This window comes from Primulina huaijiensis, unplaced genomic scaffold (genome assembly GCF_012295235.1).
Source record: "Primulina huaijiensis isolate GDHJ02 unplaced genomic scaffold, ASM1229523v2 scaffold25443, whole genome shotgun sequence".
Classification (NCBI taxonomy): Eukaryota; Viridiplantae; Streptophyta; class Magnoliopsida; order Lamiales; family Gesneriaceae; genus Primulina; species Primulina huaijiensis.
The window spans coordinates 255777-279059 of record NW_027356198.1 but is presented as its reverse complement, the minus strand read 5'-3'; the positions used below and the strand labels follow the sequence as shown (position 1 = coordinate 279059).

The 23283-nt window shown below is 33.9% G+C and overlaps 2 protein-coding genes across 4 annotated transcripts; one reads left to right on the top strand and one right to left on the bottom strand.

Annotated features, from left to right (window-relative positions):
* Positions 1-795: 795 nt before the first annotated feature.
* Positions 796-3049, top strand: LOC140967579 (uncharacterized). Its single transcript, XM_073428185.1, has 2 exons — positions 796-983; positions 2528-3049. Exons 1-2 carry the CDS (start codon positions 858-860, stop codon positions 2843-2845), a joined length of 444 nt encoding a protein of 147 aa, XP_073284286.1. The 5' UTR covers positions 796-857; the 3' UTR covers positions 2846-3049.
* Positions 3050-13203: 10154 nt separating this feature from the next.
* LOC140967474 (DNA topoisomerase 3-beta) lies at positions 13204-23084 on the bottom strand. 3 transcript variants are annotated; one of them, XM_073428009.1, is made up of 15 exons: positions 22936-23084; positions 22793-22849; positions 22130-22233; positions 20550-20643; positions 19424-19523; positions 19079-19319; positions 18325-18487; positions 18127-18246; positions 17766-17845; positions 16950-17228; positions 15923-16091; positions 15325-15453; positions 15000-15212; positions 14606-14785; positions 13204-14062 (listed from the first exon to the last, which is right to left on the bottom strand). In XM_073428009.1, exons 1-15 carry the CDS (start codon positions 22954-22956, stop codon positions 13409-13411), a joined length of 2604 nt encoding a protein of 867 aa, XP_073284110.1. In that variant the 5' UTR covers positions 22957-23084; the 3' UTR covers positions 13204-13408. The 3 variants fall into 3 exon arrangements, with proteins under 3 accessions (XP_073284110.1, XP_073284111.1, XP_073284113.1); XM_073428010.1 differs by lacking the exon at positions 22936-23084 and having other exon boundaries at positions 20550-20638; XM_073428012.1 differs by lacking the exons at positions 22130-22233; positions 22793-22849; positions 22936-23084 and having other exon boundaries at positions 19424-19509.
* Positions 23085-23283: the final 199 nt, after the last annotated feature.

Genomic DNA, 23283 nt, shown 5'->3' with positions numbered 1-23283 from the left:
GCTTAATCCAACAACTTTTTTATGTAATTCATTATGCTGTGAAAATACTTTGTTTGTTATTATTAAGTGTGGTCGAAGATATGAATTAATTTTCTATTGTGTTGTACTTAGAGGCTTGTTTGTTTCATAATTCTGTCATATGAGAAGAATATTATTGTTTTTATTTTAAAAACTTCGGGTCTCACGGGTTTCACGGGTCTACCCGGCCCCGTTTCGTATTCTAGGTGGGGTGGGTCCGAAGAATATTTAACCGGGGTGGGGCGGGTAATGGGTCCAAGTTTTCTTCATGGGGCGGATATTGGGTTTAGTCATACCCGTTGACATCTCTAGGAAAGTCGAATTAGTTAAGTAAANTATATATAGACACACACACTCATAAATGGAAGGGAAAGGAATTGTCTTATTCAATGTGATTTTCGTGATATCATGGAATCTATATTTCGTAGGATTGACTAATTATAAAATATTAAATTAATATTTATAACATAAAGTCGTTGGAATTGATTTTGTATTTATTTTGGAAAAGGTCGTCCATGAATTATATGGATTATACATATGCTTTTGCCTTGATGTCTAATTTACGAAGAGATTATGTGCGTATATTTAGATAGATATGATTTCTTTAATTTATGGGAGATTATATATATAAAAAATAATGTGCATGCTATGCTACACATAATATTATTTTGTTTGGAAGTTTTATCGATATCCTAAATTTTTTATAAAATATTATATTAAATAATATTCATGTGTTATATTTATAAGGAGACCTTAAAATGGGAGTCACGCATAAAAACCGCCCGACCCCAACAAAACAAAAGCATAGGTGGGTGAACTGGTGTGGAAACGATATCAACATGAACAAGGGAGAATCGGAGCAACGGGGGGTGACCCTCGATGATCTGAAGAACAAGATGGCGAATTTCGCCAAAGAAAGAGATTGGGATCAGTTTCATAGCCCAAGAAATCTGCTTCTGGCCCTGGTTTGAGCCTCATTCTTGACTTTTTCCATGCCATTAAAATTTTCCGAATCTTGGCTTTCATTCTTCTTTTCCAGTTTTTATGATTGGGATGTTGTTTCTTCTCCTCCTTTACGTGGTCGGTGACGGGTACACCAGGTTGGGAAGGGTGGTGGTGGTGGTTTGTATTTGTTCTTGGTTGAATGGTAGCTAGCACAAAATAACATGCTGATGCACTCATCTTTCTTTCTGTTCTTTAATTTGTTAACACCATTACCATGCAAAAAAGAGACTTTAGGTTTCTTGGTCTTCTCATTTTCACGGTCTTCGCTTTCCCATTTAATCCTGCTATTGTTCACTTCTGATTCTTGATAATCATTCTCTAAGTTTTCTGTTTATCCCTTGTGAAAATCCCATTGAAATATTGAATAAATTAAATTGTTTTTCTTTCTTCTATATCAATTCTTTCAACAAGCATATATTTTTTCCTATGTTCTAAAGCGTATATGGTTTAATATCTATATATAGTTCTTTTTTTTTTATGGAGATATAGTTTTTAATATAGTTAGGGTCTTAGTCGAGAATTGAGACGGACCAGGACACAGCTAGCTCAATAATTTTTGGATAGAATTTGCAATTTTTCAAAATTGTACTTCAAATTTGTTCGTGGGTCCTTCTGTAGAGAATAAAAGTGTACGTGATATACTAAAAGGCTCTAATGGACACACTTTAATATTTATTGGAATCTGTTTCTTTCATAAATTCTTATATTGGGAATTCTTAAAGAAGAAGAAGTATAAAGTTGGTTGCTTGGTTTCCCATTAAAAAAAGACAGGCCTTTTTTCTGAAAAATTCCCTGAAAGTTCTTCCTCTCTCTCTTTTTTTTTTGGAAAAGTTTAACCATTTTTGTTTTGACAATAAATGTTTAGCTGTTGATACAACATTAATCAGCTCAATTGTTCAAAGACATCGTGTGTAAAAGGGAAAACCAGAAAATCCCTTTATTTTCAACAGCTTTTTTAGTACCTAAAACTGGCTCAGTATTGATTTTTATGTTTCTCACAATATCATTATAGCACTACTGTCAGAAAACACTGTCTGAAGCAACATCAGAACTGCCACCAACAATGATATGTTTCAACTTAGCCACACTTAATTTTTCCGAAAGTGTGACTCAAAAATTAAAGTCATCGAAAAGTGCAGCGGCTTTGGCACTCCTACCCACAATTATCATCATCTCGTGTCTTTTAGTTAAATGCTATATTCTTGCGTGCCTTGTTTTTTCTAGTGCATAATATAATACATGGACTTGGGAGAAGTGAGAATAATGATGCCTTAAATTGCTGCTCTACTTAGATTAAAATACATTTTTTAACCCAGTGCTGGGGGCTCAAATTTCAAAGAATTTTTGGCGTCAGCAATTTTTTCGGCATTTTACTGGTTAGCTGTTAAGCATGTTCTACCAAGTAAGCAATTAAGTTGGCTATCGGCTTAGGCCTAGTTTTCTCTAATTCTCTGTTTGATCTATAATTTAAAGTGTTTGTAACCGTTTTACGTGCATAAATCAGGTGGGGGAAGTGGGAGAATTGTCTGAGATATTTCAGTGGAAAGGTGAGGTCCCAAGAGGGCTGCCAGATTGGCAAGAAAAAGAGAAGCAACATTTGGGTGAGGAGCTTTCTGATGTTTTGCTCTATCTTGTTAGATTATCAGATATTTGTGGCATTGATCTTGGTAAAGCTGCACTCAGAAAGTTGGAACTAAATGAATTGAAGTACCCAATTCAAATCTCCAAAGGATCTTCCCAAAAACACAACCAAATTCATTGCACTAATGAGAATCAAGATCTTGTTGCATCTAATCATCATCACCATGATGGTGGTGTTTGATGAATGAATCTTTTATTTTCAGTATTATTATCATCTTCCATCATATTATCGCTATTATTGCTTCTTCTTTTTTTTCCTCTTTGTGTTTGTCAGAAGGAGTACAATCTATATTTGTGATATATTGATTTGAGTGACTCTATGAACTGTCATTTTGGGGTCTATTGAACCCTTTTTCGCAGCTTTTATTCCATCTTTAATTGTCCATTTTGTTCCTTTTGAAACTTACATTACACCGTGGATCGTGTTGTGGTACATGTAGAAAGTGGTCATTAATGAGTATTACTCCATGCTCCATGCCTAGTTGCCGATATGGCCAGTCCAACTGAAAGTTCTCCTTCATATGGGAATGGGACCGATTTATTTTTATTTCATATACAATTGCAGATGGGAATTTCCTATATATGTCTAAATCTTATAAGCATCCACTAGTGTAATTTGTACCCAAAACCACATGGATCTTGGGTGGGTCGGTCTTTCCTATCTATGCGTCAATATCTGTTCAAAAAATTTTAAAATTATTGATAATGAATGTTTAGTGCGAATCATGTCAGATTCTTGCCGAAAAACGATTTAGATAGTTAAACATTAAAGATTTTTAACATTGCTTTTGACAAAGAAACATTGGCTGGCTAGCTGTTGTAATGATGCATCAATGTTATCATCTAACAGATAATTATTAATTATATAGGACCCACTAATCGTTCTTTTCAGAATTAGTCTACACTTTGTTTTTTTCCGCAAACTAAGGACAAGACAATTTCTCCTGTCTTGTTGACTATTGTTTTGTGCAGCTTCATACATACATATATATTTATATGTATGTATATGTGTGTGTGTGTGTGTGCATTATTCAAAAATCTTCGGCTAGTTTGTATTTAGCATATGATTCTAAGTTAATGAACGTCGTTCTCTAAGTTTTTTGATGTTGTCCCCACTATAGTAATCTAGATTGGGTTGAAAATGGAACACAAAAAGATAATGAGAATTCACTCATATTTTTAGTGACGATCTCTAAGTTTTTTGATGTTGTCCCCACTATAGTAATCTAGTTTGGGTTGAAAATGGAACCCAAAAAGATAATGAGAATTCACTCATATTTTTAGTGCCCAAGTAAATGGTCACCAGCTTTTGAGCAACGTAACGGTATTCTCGAACACAATTATTATTATTATTATTATTATTATTATTATTATTATTATTTCTCATTTTTCAATGTCATATATATAAATGCATGCTTATACAAGAATATACCTATTTAAAAATTATGATATAGTTTAAACTGATAGGACTTGAGCGTAGACCTAAGATTTGATTATATCTCGGGCAAAGAAAATACAAATAAACAACAAAATTTACCTAAATATGTTAGAAAAAGTACTCGCAATCAGCGAGACTCAAATTTGAGACTAACAAATCTCAGGACCTCAACCTCAATTATTGAGCGGAGACCAAGATCATCAAATAGTTAAAATAGCAAAGAAATTGTTATAACTTGCACCAATGGACCTGATCATGTCAAGCTTTAGCTGGTCCAGACTTTTATACGTCTGCGCACTTGACGTATGCCCAATATAAATATTAACCTGGCTTTGCTGGCCGCAGACAAACTAACAGCTAGCTCGAACATACGATGGACAAAAAATATCAACAGATAATCGTACATATGAAATATTGTCGAAATAAAATGAAACTAGGTATATATAATATATCCAAATTAAGATTTAATGTCGTCATGTCGGCCATTTGATCTCATTTTCTTGTAAGATATTATATAGAAAGACGTGCAGTTTTGACATGCATGCATGCTACGCATCTGCAGAAAAGCCAGACAAGGTAACAAATTCTCCTGATACCCAAAATGCTTATTTCCCACTTAGATGCTGAGTTTTTTGGACTTTAATATAAGATATTTTACATATATTTAATTAATTCTTTCATTATTACAAGTTAATTTGGTGTATATATCCGAGTAAAATACAGATACCAGGAATTATCGGAAGAGTAAAGAGCTTTTGCTTTAATTTTTTTAATTGAACCTTTTTTTTATTAATTGATTATTTGAAGAGAATTATCAATTCTCGATGTATATATTAATTCTAAATTTAAAATACTAAGCCTAATAAATCACTTAATTTGACCAATATCTAGAACTTGTCTCCTAATCTATCACGGACTCTTAGATTCTTGACTAATTAAAATACAAATTATTTCAACACGATCGATGTCCATTATTGTAGTACACGTGGAACTGCTTTCATTAAAATTGAATAATATTAAATGCTGAAGGTTAATGATATACTAATTCGATTGATGACGAAAGTCAAAGTAAGTATATATAATGTGTTGTGATAAAGTATGTCTTGTTTGGTAAGATTTTAATAAATATGATAAATTATATATTTTTTGTTGTCGAGACAAAAATACTTTAAACTAGTATTGATGACAATTTGGTATATAAAATGATATTTGTAGTAGTGTTTTCAAAATCATGTGTTCAGCTGTTAATAAATAAATATTTTATAAAATTTTAAATTATATATTATGTATTTATCTCATAATTTATTTTTTAATAAAAATAAATATGATTTTGCATTTTATCTCATTTTTAATATTGATTTCTAATTTTTTTTCTCTATTTTTTTAATTTTATTTAGTTTCATCATGAAATTATTTATGTGATGTGTGTGCAAATAAAAAAAATATAATTAAGAAGTAGATTGTCAATCCGCCCAAAACATAAAGATGTCTTTTCAACCAAGTAGGGGTTTTTTTTTTTTTGCACGGGCTTCTTGATTAATTGGGTCCATAAAAAATGACACAAACATGAGTTTAACAATATCTCCTTGTACTTATTACCCACTCCAAACATACCCCAAAGTGTTTTAAATCACACAAAAAGGTTTGGATTCTTCTTCAAATCGAGTCAATCTGTTGCTCCTTCAAATTTGATATATTGTCTATCAACCATGTTCATCTATATATTCACACCTAATAGATGTACAGGCATAAATAGGTAAAGTGGGAGGAAATGTAGACAACATTCAAAAGTAAAAAATGAATGGGGAATTGATAGATTTTTTTAATGTGAATCAATAGATATTCAGTCATGGAATTCATAAAAATATTGGGTACTAATAAATAGTAATGATCCAATAATAATGAAGGGATATCATAGAAAGTACCGACACAGTGTCACGAAAGATGAAGATGGAGACAACTGCGTTACCATATATTTTTACGAAGACTTTTTCACTGGTCGACATGTTTTTTTGCTTTAAATTCCAAGTGGTCCATTCCACGTAGCCACCAATCATATAGTACACTTACAAGTGCACAAAAGCTTCCAATAAATCCTAGTACAAATGTCACATGTTCAAAATTTATATATTTATTAAATCCCAATGGGAATCATACACTTGTCATTTTCAACATTATTATTATTATTTTAAGTTCCTTCTATCGTGTTTAAGTATAGTTATAATAATAAGATGAGCGGTTTAGGCTTGGGTTCGAGTTCGGTTCGATCCTAAATAACAATGAAAACACCCTCCGCCCCCATGTAATCAAGAAAAAATAACAATATGCAAGGCGTCAAGCCAATGAAACTTGGTATAGTGACAAGGTTGAAGCCCCAGGATGTTTTGGGTATGACTCGACAAAAAAAGATCCCCACCCCCATTTCTTCGCTGCTTTTTGGATGCCAACATGACATAATTAATCCCTCCAACATGGGAAAAAAACGACTAACTCTACTTACGCAATAAACATAATGTAGGCACTCACAATCATAAAAACATACACTAATATCATATAAGAACTGAAAATAAACAATGACATTATGAATCATGTAAAAATTCATTCAACTATGTACAGATGTGTGAGTTAATTAACGAGGCAAATGCATGTGCAGCCAATTTTCAAGTTGATATTTTACTATAATCGAAATAAAATTAGCATGGATATTAACAAATGCTAGTCCTACCCATCTTCCTTCAGTAGTTCTCCAATGATTGTGTCGAGACCAGGAAGAGATTCAATAGTTAAATGGTAATTTGCACTTAAAAGTATCAGAATCTACCCGAGCATCCTGCAAAGCACAGCAATTACTAGTAATTGAAATGGCTATGAAAAGTAAAAATAAATAAATAAAGTTGAAGAAAAAAAACATCACAATACCTGAGGAATAACCTTGTCTAAAGTTTCGAGAAGTGGATCTTCCTCTAGTTATTTCATTGACAATCTGATCCGTGACTTTTCCATGCATCATTTCCGGAGCCTTAGAAAATAGTTAATTCAATCCTTGAATCGAACAATGTAATCCATTGAAATAAGAACATCAAAAAGAGACAAATATCGATTTTGTGCAACAAGGCCTCAAAAAAGATGCTTAAATGGTTTGGTTACGATATAGTTCTGTAATTCAACAAATATGTAGAAATAGTGTTTGCTGTTATACCAAAATATAATTGTTAGCAACTCAAACGTTTAAGTTGTACAACAATTAAAATGCTATATTTCCCACACGACTGTCATACAAGACAATGGGAGCAATTGCTTTAAAATGTGTAACATTTTAGACGCTATATATGTTCTCCTCATCTGCTTGGATAATCTAAGAGAGGTATCGATCGAGATTCACAGTTATCCAACGGTATCTTGGAACAGTGCCTGTTTCTCTCCAAAAAGAATTGTTACTTAACACTGTTATCTTCAAAATTTCTAGGAAACAAATCAACATTATCTCCATAACATGGTATGAGAGGTAACTATATTTACTTGCTTAGTTATCCCACGTAAGAGACGATAAAAAATAGTCGACCACAAAATGCTTTAAAGCACTCAAATCTCAAATTTTAATCACCGAGTTATTAAAAATCCAAATAAAGATTTTGTCTCGAAAAATCGTGTCTAAACATAATTGATTGAAAAAAATTGTGATTAGATAATCTACAGAGAGATGAAATAAGGATGATTTTATATTCAAAAATGAAATTTGGAGGTGTTTTTATACATTTCCAAAAGTTGTGGAGTGGAGATATTTTCCATGCAAGGGAATTGTGGCTCTAGGGCCCAGCGTCGCGATGCCTTTTATGCAAATCTACGTACAACATGAAGGATTGGTGTTGCAATGCCACTCTTTTGTCACTCAGCCAACAAACTCGGTGTCACAACACATTTTCTATGTTTTTACACCAAAAAGACTCAAAGTCGCAACTCCAAATATGGAGTCGCGATGTATGCACTCCACCCCTACAATACGCTAACTTCCCATATATAATTTTAAAATTTTCAAACAGGTAATTTCGGATATTAATTTTTTATTCACCACTATCAGTTTTGAACAAACAAGCATACTTCAATAATTCACTTTTGAAATAAATTATGTATATTCTCTTTGTTTCGATAGTCGAGAAACACGTTCAAATTAATTATTGATTATGGTCTTAAACCCATTGTTCTAATTCATGTCATCCTAAAAAAAAGAATGATAATTTAGTACACAATGCTTTTCTCCACATAATCCTAGATTGAGATATATTTTGAAAATTAGAAAGAGTGATAGAGATATATTAGAGCAGAGAACATGAGAAGAGAAAAGATGTGATGTGAGAGAGAAAGAGAGTTTGTTTATGAGTTAGAAGTTTTAAAAATCCATCTAAATCTTTGGGTTGAACCAAAAACTATTTTTGACAATTTATAGTTGTACCTTAACCTTTAATGTTTGCATGTTAGTGAATTCCATGAAGTTATTAAAAATCGATTGAAAATTTGAATAGATCTAGACTTCTATAGAGTTTTTAAAATTTTATGCTTAAATACCACTTGACTTTATAAAACTCTATGAAAATCTATTTTGAATATCACTATACTTTTATAGAGTATGTAAAAATATTGATTGAATAGCTCTAAACTTTTAAAATCTACAAAAGTCATTAAAATCTCCAACATTGAATACAATCACAAACACTCAAGTGATGATGATATTATGTTCCTTCTCTTATGACATAACCGGTCTGGACCTAAATGCAACAAACTATNAAAAAAAAAAAAAAAAAAAAAAAAAAAAAAAAAAAAGCAAAAAAAACAAAGTTTATGCAACAACAGCAGCAACCAGAAAATAATATATTCACATCAGTTATATAACTCAGTACCTTCACGGAAATCATCGAACATGTCAAATCTCTTGCAATATCTTGGATGCTCTTGTGAGGTTCTACATAATAAGTAAACAATTTGAATATCTAGTTGCTCACCCATAAGCCAATGAGCATTACTAATTAGTATCATTTGGGCAGGCAGGAAAACTCAGGCATCATTTTAGTACAAAAATGATCATATCATGCATGAAAATGGGAGTCGCTGGGTTTTTTTATTGTCAAATTACATCCAAATATATTCCATTCATCAAATTATGATATGTTGAAAATATTCACAAAAAATTGTAATATGTGCCTCACAAGTGCGAAGTAAAGTGGAAGGTCACTGAATCTATCAATCACGAACAAACCATTTTGGCTTCTAACATCAGAATCAGATTAGTTCTTTTACGGGCTAGGCTCAGCATGTAGCGAGAGCGCATGAACAGAAACCTCTCAATTAATTTGAAGGATAGTTTTAATTACGGTGATCTGCACTTTTAAGGAAAATGGAAAAGCAGAAAAAGTATTCTGCTTAAGCAGAACCAGAAGCAGAATTCATCTTAAGGAAAATCTGAACACACCCATAAGTAGAAATACCGGTAGACCGAACTAAAAATGAAGTGATATGGAACAGACAACAATAGTCAGAAAGACAGTCTTTTACGATAATCTGCCAGACTACACCAGTGACATTCGTTTTGTTTGCACTATCTATAAGAGGATGTGTATATTTATTGTAGCCATTCTATACAATAATACACTTTATTTAAATTCATTAAATGAATCGTACATATCATTTATTGATCACTACTATTTTGGGTACAAAAAAAAAATAACAAGTCTATTCTTAGATTCAAGTACTCGACTACTCGTAACGGAAAAAAGAATCGTTCTCATTCGAACGTTAAAAATGATTTGTTCAAAAATACTAACCTTTTCATTGAATTGCAAAATCACTTACACCTTCTAGCTTATCATACTGAGAATCTACAAAAACTATCACACGCTATAAAATTCTATCAGATTCAGAACATTATTTATGTTATCATTGTTTACACACTTTTTCATTGTATTTACTTACTAAAAAGTGTGAAATATTTGTAATCTGTGGAAAGAGTATTTCCCATAATCAAAATTCATTAGGTGTTGAGTTGTAATACTAAGATTTTCAGTATGCGATGGTAAGTCTTACAAAAGAGGGTTTGTACAAATGTGTACTGATCAAAGTCTTTTAGTGATAGCTTCTAGAAACAGAATAAGTGGGGGACATAAAAGGGTTTTTGTCCTTACTTCTAGAAACAAACCGTGTGTTATTTTACCTTCTATTATTTTTTATTTTAATCAAGTTCTGTTGACTGCTTCCGTACTTTTAAGTAGTCTGCCGTACTTTCAAAGATTGAGACAGGCTTCTGACTCCTAAAAAGGTTTGAAGCACATATTTCAGAAACAGAAGAAAAAAAGTTTGGAGTGTTTATTCAACCCCTTCTAAACACTCTACCGATCCTAACACGTGGTATCGGAGAGGGTTTATCTCGTTCTGAAATATCTACTGCAAAAAGCTATGGTATCTTTCAGCAAGATTCCCATGTTCTCTAAAAAAGATTTCGACAACCGGAAAATCAGGATGAAAGCTCATCTTACAGCACAAGACAATGACATGTGCTATGTCCCCAATGATGGTCCCATTAAGATTATAAAAGCCAATACAACAATGGCTATAACAGAAGTAGCTCCACAAATGCTGGAGAAACACAGAAGCGAATAGATCAGCGAATATAAAAAGAAAGCTAAGTTGGATAACGTAGCCAAGGACATTCTGTACAAAACTCAAAACAAAAAAACAAAAGTTGATCCAAATATGTGAAGTAAATGACCAGACAAAGAAAAATAAACTTTCCGTAGCTATGCAGAAGTTTGAAAATGTTAAAATGGAGGTAGGAGAATCTTTAAATGACTTTGATGAAAGATTCGGTAGCACTATCGACGAGCTAACAACTCTTCGCAAAGAATACGACAACAGAGAAGTTACACTCAACTTACTCGAGCACTGTCCCGAGAATGAGATGTTAAGACTATGGCAATGAGATAACCACAAGATTTGAGCAAATTGGAACTCAATGACCTGTTTGCAAACTTGAAGGGCTATGAGTTTGAACTATAAGTAAGAAGTGGTGAAGAGCCTTCATCAAGTCAGTCAACTAAAGCTCTTGCTACTGCGGTGCTGTTGTTTCAAATGTTTCAACTACTGCTGCTACTAAAATATTATCTGAAAGGATTGTTGAGTAAATCAGCAACCATGCTGTGTCATTTTTTGTCGATAAATTTTCAAGATTCATGAAGAAAAGTCATAGAAAATATCAAAACCCAATCGGTGACTGACATGGTCTATTTCAACTCTGGGAAAACTAATCACTTCATTGCCGATTGTCTAAGTCCAATAAAGATGGTTACAAGAAAAATGACATGAACGCAACGAAAAAATATCTAAAAAATCGCAAAACCATAGATTGCTGAAGAAAGCAAAAGTAATTGGGTATATATATATATAATCTTAATGGCATAATGAAGCACATATATCTACTCGAACCTTCCCAACAGAAAGAGGGAATGCTTTCAATCAATACTCTACAAGGGAAAACAGTAATAGGAAATTTAAGTCAACATAAAACACACCCGGTCATGTATAATGTGAACAGGCAACACAGCCTGATCCAATCCATCATCCGTTCTGGTGGTACTGCCACTTGAAATTGATACTTTCAAGAAAGTTGCACGCTTGCTGGAATAACTTCGGGAAAGGGAGCAGGGGAAACTCAACGACGGTGCCGGATTTGTTATCAGAGCTGTATTATGGCAGGTGTTATCAAAGAAATGGGAGAGCAACGCTAGGCCGCTGGAAACTGAGCTTAGAAAAGTTGCATTTTTCAAGATTCTTTTGAGGTATGTGGCGTGTAGGCCTCAACACCAGAGCACATAGGAATATGGCACTGTGGGGGAACGTTGGCTGTGGTTTATTTCGTGGAGAGGCGCGGTGTGTGTGCGTTTTGCGGATTTGGTGACGTGAGGGATATGGTGCCAGCAGTTTTGCATCATGTGAGTTCATGTCATCCTCACCGCCCACCACCTGCAGTTTTATAATCAGTGGGAGTAATTTTTTTTTTTAATATAAAGAATAATCTATACAATTTATTTATTAATTCTCTATAAACTATACTTTCAAAAAATAATTTATATAAAATATATATTTTTCTCTTGATATTGTTTTATTATAATTATATTATAAATTATGTATTAAATTTATATTTATTTGTTTAAGTACCCAATCGATAATTGCCTTTATCCATACGAATTCATAGATTAATTTCGTAGAAATATGATCAATTTCTTAATTTCATGAATTTAGGAGGATGCTTTATTGCAATTTTCAATTCAAATACTTGTTTTTGACAATTTGATTCTATCAATAACTAATTCAGCTGATAGCAATTATATGATTTATTAAAAAGTTATCAAATATTATAGAAATGGGTACACAACAAAATTACATATTTTTAGAAAATAAATTAACATAGTAAAATTCATATGTTATCCCTTGATTCTACTTATTTGATAACAGATATTTATATAGAAAAAGTAGGTAATCTAACCAATGAATATTTGATATAAGAATAAAGAATTTTTTTTCACTCGTGAAATATCGAAAATATACACTTATTTCATGTGAAAATTAAATAAGAAATTTAAACCTTAACATTTTATAAAAGTTACAAATATCATATATACCAACCGGAAATATGTCAAAAATAGTTTGATGATATCTTATAGACCGATCAAAACGACAAGCGGTCAAAACAGTTAGAAAAAAAAAACTCAATTTACTATAAATCACATTTCAGATCGGCTAGACTAGTTCGGATGTTATCTACGCTAACTGGACGTTGCAAAATCGAACTAAATGACACAATTATAGCAATTGACAGTGTCTTATTAGTATAGATAATGTCCGAACTAGTCTAGCAGGACTGAAATATCTCGTAACAAATTGAGTTTTATTTCTAATTATTTTGTACGTTGTCATTTTGATCACTGGTCTATGAGATATCATCAAAACAATCAAACTCGAGGGTTTGATGCAAAAAAAAAAAAAAAAAAAAAAAAAAAAAAAAAAAAAAAAAAAAAAAAAAAAAAAAAAAAAAAAAAAAAAAAAAAACTCTAGAGTAATAGGTCAAAAGACCATTCACTTTGCTATCATTTATAATAACAAATTTTATATTTAAAATCAATCAACATAGTTTACGGAAATTAAAAAGTAGAACTCACAAGTCACCATAAGTTGTTTCACATGCCCTCTTCTACAGATTCAGCTCAGACTCATTTCTTCCGTCGCAAAAATATAGTCGGCTACAATGCAAAACTGCTACATTCAAAAATCTCGAAAGCTCATTTTTGGGTCTTGAGGTTTCTTCCCACCACGTCCTCTGCTGCTACGATATCCACGTCGCCCTCTTCCCCTACTCCGTCCCCTGTGAGATCTCCCATACCCCGAAAACGACTTCCCATGCTTCATCTCCACCAGTGAATGCAACAACTCATCGCAAAGAATGCATCCAACGTGCAACGTAGTTCCATCCTTTAAAGGGGTCGTCTTCTTATTAAAATCTACCTCTATGATAGTTGAGTCGCACTCAGGACACTGGTCTTCAGTTGTAGAGATCCTATGAGCGCCTTCAGGAAGGGAAACAAGGCACTTGCACATATTGCAATAAAGCCTCCATTTGGGAGCGCTGACTGGATCCAGCACCATTGTGCCATCACATTCTGGGCAACCACAGACGCCTTGGGATATCATGGAATGCTGGCATGTGGGGTGTGGGCATAGGAAACATGGCATGCCAGCTCCCTTCCCCAACGTAACAGCACTACTTGTTTTACTTTCACCGAATATATTTTCGATGCCTTCAAATGGCGGATTGTTGAAACAGTAAGGGCAGAAAGGGAAGGATTTACCGTCTGGACCGGGCATCGAGAAGATCAAAAGCTCGAAATTATCTAGAGGGCAGGTTAGTTCCTTGTATAGCTGGAAGAAAAGAGATACCAGGTATGTAGCAAGTGCAACTAAGCTAATAAAAGGAATGGTAAAAAATGACATCGAAGCCAGACAGTCAACATAGTATGGAATCCAACATTAGCATCTCTTTATGAAATACTCGCGGTCTGATATCTCAAAAACGCAATATGCCAGTTAAAGTACGAAAACAGTTTGCCAGTTCATTTACCAGATCGAAACCATGTATACTAATGTAGTTGAAAGAACCTCAGGACAATTGAATATAACCATCAAGCAAGTCTGACAGACAAAGAAACTAATCGCTATAAAATTGGGATCACATCTATGTTCAAGGTCACAATATTTTATATTTTATGCATATTACAGACTTATAACAAAATAATGCCCAACAGGGGTAGGTTTCTAAGAGGACGTCACTGAACCCAAAAATTAACGCAAAAACCAAGGTTGTGAATAGGTATACTAGAAGAACGAAAAATACCCCATGCAGTTGCTCCAACCTCAGGGGAAAAAATACCGAACACTCAAATTCCATGAGATACTTGTGGTTACCTTGATTGTACCCTTCTGAGGAGCGTAATAAATTTCCTCACATGTGGCACAGTATAGCCGTGATGGCTGGCTTGATATGTGCTTCATGTATCTCAAACATTTGCCACATTTACTAAGAACACGCCCGGAATCTGAGAGAGGAGAAAATTCCGCTTCAAATAGCGCATCCATGTTTTCAATCTATACTGGAGCAAGAACCATCAACTTATAAAGAATACAAGCTATCTGTATGGAAAAAGTCTACAAGCTATCTGTATGGAAAAACGACAATTCAAACTTGTCCCGTCAACAGAAATAATTTCTAGCACAGAATACAAATTAGAAGAAAAGGATAAAATGCAAAAGAGTTAGAATGCCTCGCAATAGAAAGCTAACTCAATATAATCTTCATCACCTGCTTGACAAAGTAAATAAACTTCCTTTTGAATTGCTCTATCACATGCTCTACAACTATAGAATGGTCCGCCTGACCTTTGGCCACAAGGCTGATCTGGTGCTCAATGAAACTTCGGATGTCAGGCAAACAGAGATCTGGATCTATACATTGGTAGCCTCTTATTAAGCTGATACCTAAAACAGTAGGATGCAATCTTCTACCTGCTTGTACCTGTAATTCGAATACATTGGCACGTTAATTCTAACAAGTCGACAACTTACAAAATACAAATTCCACCTTTACTCAAGTTCAGTCGTGAATTTAAATTTATATAAGCAATAACCTGTACATAATTGCGTTCACAAATGTTGTTGATATGGACAGGAATGGATGCATCTGTCCCTATGCCATTTTTTTCCATCAACGATATAAGTTCACTTTCACTAAGGTAATCTGGTGGTTGCGTGCTTCCCTGAAAGTCCAGAAAGTTTATAGATAGTAGGGAAGAAACTTAGTATTGCGCTTTAGTATATCTCATGACGTCACATGGATTGAGCACATTGGTGTTATCACCACAAAAAGCTGAACTGTTGTGATTCACATATATAGTCACCAAAACAATAATTTTGGTGTAATTACTAACCAAAGATTCACGGGCCAATTTTTCTGAAAGCTAGATTAAGCACTCAACAATACCAAGAATAAGTTCTCTGCCTTTCACCAACTTCATTTCGAGAGTCCAGCATAAATAGTTAAGGACATTGAATTATTAAAGAAAAATAAAGACCTGTTATGTTACAGGATCACAAAAAAGTTCACAAAGAAAAATAAGGACTAATAGGAGCATCTACTACTCTTAGCACAAAATAAGAAAGGGAAAAAAGGAGAATAATGTACATCTTAACCAACAAATCAACTAAAACGTTTTGTTCTCCCAATACCTCGTCGATTTCAATTCTCGAAATGCGAATATTCTCCCCTTCAGAAAACTGAGGAATATTTATCTCACTTATTGCCAACCACGGCATAATAGATGTGAATCCTTGAGCTATGACATGCTGTCCAACACAATGGAATGATTCTCCACCAGCTTCAAATTGAACTTTTACCCTGGAGGAAATTAAAATTATGGATAGTATATCTGCACGCATAAATATTGATAACTAACTGTAAATAAAAAAAATTATATTGTTCCATGAAGAGTCCCAATACATATAAAAAATAGTAACAAATGAATGAAAAAACCGGTTATATATAAAGCACAGGCATCTGAGTCCGGTTTTATTAGTTTAGTTCCCTTTTTGATAATCTGTGTTGTTTGATGATGAATAATAAAAGACATAAAAAATGTTAACTAAAGCAGAACATACGATACAATATGGTATGTTCAAACCCAAAAGGTTGCACCATCCTCAGTCATGAAGAAAAAACGTGAATGAAATTTTTTCTCCGACAATGTAACTAGACTCCAAATTAAAGCGCAAAAAATTAACTTCAGGACAAACAACCTCAAAATGCTTCTGACCCTCTAGTCCGTAGAGCTACCATATGATGTAATTCATGCCTCAATATAATATGCAGCTGCCAAGCCACATGCACAATAGTATCAGCATGCTAACATATTTTACGAAAATCGCTTGATAATAACTTTCCTGATTCATAAATATCCACAAACATCAATAAATGCATACGGATATTGCAGAACACGGGGTCTACTTAGCTCACTTCAAAATCATAATAGACTGAAAAATTAGATCCCTCTGTAAAGTAGAAATTTTCCGTACAAGTCAGGAAGACAATGAAATATTTTAAAAATAAAATGGATTTTCTATATAATGACACTTGAGAAAGACAAGGAAAAGAATAAATTTATTTTTTTAAGAATAAAACAAATATGAGAAACAAAAAAAGCATTCATGGAAGACGGTACTCACAAATGTCAAATGTTAAAAAAATAAAGAATTTTACCTTGTGTATTTGCAATCGGGAGAAAGAGATCCGAGAAAATGTTGACAGATGTACTGGTAGAGCTTCCATGCATCATGCCCCAACATATCCTCAGTAGCTGAAGCCATTGGAGTAATTGGGGGATGATCACCTTCATCAGTTCCCGAACGTGGTTTGGGATAACCCTCAGAGAGAAGATGCTGCACGTAACCACCCCATACTGGATTCTGAACTAGTGCCCCAAGAGTGCCCTTGTAATCAAATGAAGATGGATATGCAGTGCTCTCTGTACGGGGATAGCTAAAGCAGCACCAAATAGAGAATAAAAATTAAAATTCATAGCAATTATGATCAAATCAACAAGAGACCCAACGAAGATCACATATACCATCATCACTATGCATGATCTCAAGCTGTAACACCAAGAGAAGGGGGAAATTTTCCATAAAGCTCACATTATTTTTATGAAAATGCAATTATACAGCAATGGAATGGCACAAGTACTCATCGGAATGACAGTGTAAACTGTTGAATTATTTGTGCCACAAAATTCTAAATAAAATTGAAATAAGGTGTTCGAAAATCTGCGGTAATATGCAGTGTGGAATCATAAATAACTACTTTCAGTCAATTTCTGTACTAAAATTCCATAGTACTGTAGATTTCTTTAAGAATGAGAAAGATGAAAGGTTCCAACCTACAGGTAAGGTTATTTAATATGTGGTCTAGCAATCAGCAAGCATGTCATTTTATTAATGGTATGTGATTTTATCTAATACACGAATTTACTAGAATAACACAAAATAGTAAGAGGAAAACTGATGAGAAGGGGAAAACCTGATAAAACCTTGTGTATATAATCGCTCTGCCAATTGCATAGCCAGGTGAGGTCCAAAGCCCAAAGCACTTGAAGCAACCTGGAGTTGGTCAAAATTGCCATAATTAACGTTTTTATTCCCTCCCATTCATAATGTCCTCCCGCACTAAAAAATTTAAGCAGGCAGCAGAAAAAATTAGTTGCTAAGAGAATAATTTAATTTTCCTTTTTTTTTCTTTTCTGGCTGAAAACAGTCTAAACAAAAGTTGAGGGAATTTCACAAAAAATGGGTGAAAGGCACTAATTAATCAGTCTGATAGTAAGGACAAGTCATTCGGATCATAAGAAAGGTCAGGAAACATCCACTCAGCATGGTCTCACCTTCAGAAGGTTCACCGTGTTTAGACCAGTTGGACGACCTTTTGACTCCTGTTTTTCTGATATATCAGTAACTTTCAATATTCCGTCTTCTTTTACAAAGTTCTGGAACATCATAGTAATCTGTGAACAGAAATATAATATCAGGATTCGCTGATGATATGAAATAGAATAGTAGGACTTAAAGATAGAGGACCTCACATCTGAGTCAAATAACCTGTGGCGCTCCCATTCTAATTTGAGTTCGTAGCCTTTGTGTATTATGTGAGGATGCAATGCCCAAAATTTTTCTGGCTTAAAAGTAGTAATTTGTAGGTGTCGTTGCACACAAAATCCAAGAGTCGGAGTTTGGCACGGTCCATAACTGCAGATACAATCTATAAAATTACTTTAAGTTGCAAAATAAATGGCCAAGAAAAATTAGGCTTCATGAGAAATAGCTGCTGCTGAAAAGGTCATTAGTAAGTATATGAGAAGGATAAAATCAGAATGATCAATAGAAATCACCAAACATGGCCCGGAGTTGAACTAATACAAAACATTAAACTGAGCGATTAACAAGTTTCTAACATGATCGATATATTCTATACATATTGTATTAAACTAATTACAGAATGTAGGATTTATTCATAAGAGAACTTAGTCACGACAATTTTCTCAGAATTGATTGCCAATAACACAAGATTTAAAAAAAAACAAACAAACAAACACAAACACACACGTGATTTGAGCAAAAATAACTGAGATTGATAACAATAAAGCGATTCCACTGGAAACTTGAGAGAATTGAATAAAGAATGAAATAGCAACCACGTTGCTGTGGTTTTAAACACAATTGTCATTGATGAATTAGGCTATCAAGCAAAAAAAAAAAAATCAGCAGATATTCTCACACAGCCATAGAGACTAAAAGATTCTGCTGGGAAAAAATGGCTAGACATGGAGAAAGACTGACGAGATAACTCTTGAATCAAGGTTTCCATATTTCCCATTGAAATAGCTTGTCTGAAATCTTGTGAAGGCGACACCAACTTTCAAATCTATCTCTTGGCGGGCGTCCACAGCCAATGCCTCATTCTTGTTAGGTTCGACGAGGCTATCCATGGCTTTATGAATATCCTTCTCAGTGACAGATGAGAACCGAGCACGATAAACTTTTTTGCCATCTTTCAAGTGGAATCCAGTGCACTCAATGACTGAAACCAAATGAATATAAGAGCAAGAAATGGACATTGTTACAGAAAAAGCAGCTTCAAAACATAGTAGTAGACTATAAGCTGTGGCATAGAAACAAAAATACCTTCAAAACATATATTTTCACCTTCACGATCACAATCCAACCACAATACTAGATGTCCACAACCACGAGCTTCTTGGCTTAAATGCCTACAAATGTGAGCCTTTCTCCAGAAGCATGTTAACAAATGTGAATTGTCTACTTCAAAAACAAAAGGAAGAAAAAACTAAATAGTATATTATTATATAATTAAGAGTAGAATTGGACAGTTGTCAGAACAAGAATAATGCGCCACTATGTCTTAGTGGAACTGAGATGTCTTTTAGGGGGGAAATACAAAAAGACCAAATAAAATGATTGAGTGGAAATAATTAGTCATAAAGAACCATCAGGAGTAAATGGCATTGCGATTGTATTCATAATATGTACGAAGAATTGATACATCAAGCTTTACATGTTAGATTTATGACATTCTTCTACCCTATTTTTAATCTCGTTCTTGCACATGCTTCTGTACTTTCTGCTGCGATAATTGAGGCCTTGGGTTATGATGGCATCATAGATAAGACTCCTATCACGACTCAAAATAAATCTCTCTTTCATTATGTCACTTGATATGTGATGAAAGCTCATGCAGGTAACAACTTTCATTTGTCGACGTGTTTGTCTACATGTGTAGAGCTGTACACAAATTAATCATCTATCAAATTTGTGCACATCTATCAAATTGCTGAATGTATTTTATATATGCAGCATATAACAACAGTAGAGCATGTGCTTTAATACAGCTCTTAAAATGGAGGACAATGCTAGTTTTGATTTTAAGAAGTCAGTTAATCAGAGCAAGTGAAGTCATATTACTTGAAAATAATCACTTTAGTTCCCTCAACTCTCTCCCTAAGAAGTCTGTAGATACCTTTCTAACACAAACTTTAAATTCAAAGGTGCTTTGCATACAGTCAACTGGTACGGGACAAAATATTACCAACAAGTGGGAGGGATTTGTAAATGGGACTACTTAAGTAATGTGTCTAAAGAAACAAACGGTGAGTTTAGTTTTCTTAATGCGCTTCACATTTTTTTAATATAGATTATGCATCACATCTTAATGCTACCAAAGACGCGTGTTTCAAGTCTTAGTGAAATACAAGAAAAAGATGTGGACATGTAGCACAATGAAATATTTTACCTTTGGGTTAGATTCTGTCTTAGCAATTGAGGCATCGAAGAGATCCAGAGGATTTGTAGCATTCCAATCTTGATATCGAGCTGGAAAATCTACACTAAATGTCCAACAAAAAAATCTCAATAAACATCAATTTTTTGGAACTCATACAACTCAAGTATTAGAAGAGACAATATCTTAATTTTAGATAAATGTCTTCTACAAGGACAGAAATCCAACTTTCACTGGAGAAACTATCTCGTTAAATTCAAAAACTTCCAAGATAGGAGGAACTAGTACAGCTCTCTCACAATGGAGGGTTCATTCAAAGAGGTGGAGAGTGTTCACATCCTTACAAATAAGATCCACACTATAAATATTCATAAAATTCACCTAGCTAGAGCTCGAATTTTTCCATGTAAATCAAAAGTTTACATTGCTATATTTGCATTATACTATTCATGCAGAATGCTACATGTATGGGACCATCATACAACTTGATACAGGAGAAAGGGTGGAAAGTAAGTTTGTAAAAAGACCATGGACATCAATCTCCAATGTCTATAAAGTGAAACTTACGGACACAATGGACTCCTGAAGAAATTCGACATTAATTAGCATATGAATGACCGAGAAAACACTTACATTTGGAAAAACTTGAGTAAGCATTCCTGTTTCAAACAAAGCAAAGACTTTTACACTACAACTCTCCACTCAATTCTCATGTACGTGTATAATTATTGTCGCTATGAATGTTATCATATAAAGAATGTAATCATTCACAAAGTGAAGATCTAGAGACGTGTTTTGAGTCATTGATCTCTAAATTTTTCTTTGTCATAGATTAGTCAACAAAGGGTCGATTTTGTTGTTTGAGAGGCACACTCCTGAGTAGGACTAGACCCTAGAGTTTGGCATCTCTCAGTGCTTGAGCATTAGTTAGGAGACACCAGCACACATGAACAGGACTAGCCCCAAGAGTTGGATGTCTCTTGATTAATGAGCATTAGTTTGGAGACAAAAACACATGAGTAAGAAAGCATACGATTTCAACTGCTCTTTCAAGCTGAGAAAATATTGCAGTAGTAGTTCTATACTTCTATATAATTTATTCTTGAATTTTATGGGAATCTTAAGGGGTACATACTGAGTGCAATACCATACAACAATCTATGGCAGAAAATTAGATGTGATATTAAAAATAAATTCCCCAAAAGTGAACCTCAGGAAGTCATGCAATTTGGGCTGGATGTATTGTTACCGGTCAATTAAGGTTTCGATATATTCAATCTGTAGACCTAACCGGAGATACAGCTGAAAAGAACATGCTCTTTCTAAATAAAGAATACACAAAAAGCGGATTTCAAATTTCATTTATTTTTAATCATTTACAGCAAGATAATGCGTTAATTCTGATAATTTAGTGTGAATCTGAACGGTTCAAGGAGATCATTTTTGCACGACAAGTGAAACAAATTGAAAGAGAACTTGTTGAAGATCGTTGGGTAATATATCGGCACCCACCCACCCACACTATTCAATGACATCATCGTGTCAGATAGCAAAAAAATCCAGAAAGATACACTCTTTGGGAAAATTTTAACCTGAAAACATGGCCAATCACTGACGTCACTTTATATTGCACGGGAAATCCCAAAAACATCCCATCAAACTCATGCACCTCTGTACTCCCCCTTCGGTTGGACATCTGCAATAAAATGAACCTTTTCAATTCAAGTAAACAGATCTTGATTATATAATCAACCGAATAACTGGAAGTTGGTGAAAAATCCTCAATCAAAATATTTCTTTGGGTTAACTCTCTACCCACAAAATTGTGGTACTATGTCATACAAAATGTGGTACACTTCATGTGAAAATGTGGTATACTTCATGTGGAAATGTGGTACTAAAAAAGTACCAATGGACTGAACACAAAAAAAATCGACGGCTGGAGACTGAAGGCCAATTTCTAGACCGAATAACAATACTAGATAAAATCCAATTCCAGGTAAAGCCAGAATCGTTCAGAGATCAAAATATATATTTCAGTCATCACTCAATTAAGCCAATCAAACCTGCAAAAGGTCACTTTACCAAGCGAAACAAAAAACTTCAGATGCATATACATGTGACAAAACCAGAGAAAGCCATAATCTTTAATATTTTCTTTTTCATATCACCACCTCCAGAGCAAATACAAAACAGGTAGCTATTAAACTGGCTCAATTAATTCCATTAAATTTGTAAAAAATATGACGACATACACGGCCACCGGAAAGTACTGAAGCGATCGAGAGAGCAATGCTCGGCTTCTCTGCCACCTGAATTCATGAAATGTAAAATGTCAGACTTCCAAAACAAGCTGCGAATTGAGTAAAAAGCAAGAGTTTTCTTGCAAATCTGTTACCATTAGAACTTTAGGTGCCATAACTGAAGCTCCAGGATGGATTCTTGTGAACCAGCTGATTGAATCGGAGTCCTCTAGCTAGGGATATTTGGAATGCAACTGTATACTCGAGACGGATGGCCCGTGGACCTTATATCGGATCGGTTATGGCTGATCCGACCCGAATATTAACCAACGAATAATTTTTGACTCATCTAACTTAATTTAATTTAATTAACTGTTCATTTTTCACTTATCACTTCCAAACAAATAAATGGACTTGATCTTATAGATTTGAAATCTCTTAACATCAAATCTATGAATCTCAAATATATTAAAATATATTTTCGTAATTTTAGAGAAGCAAGA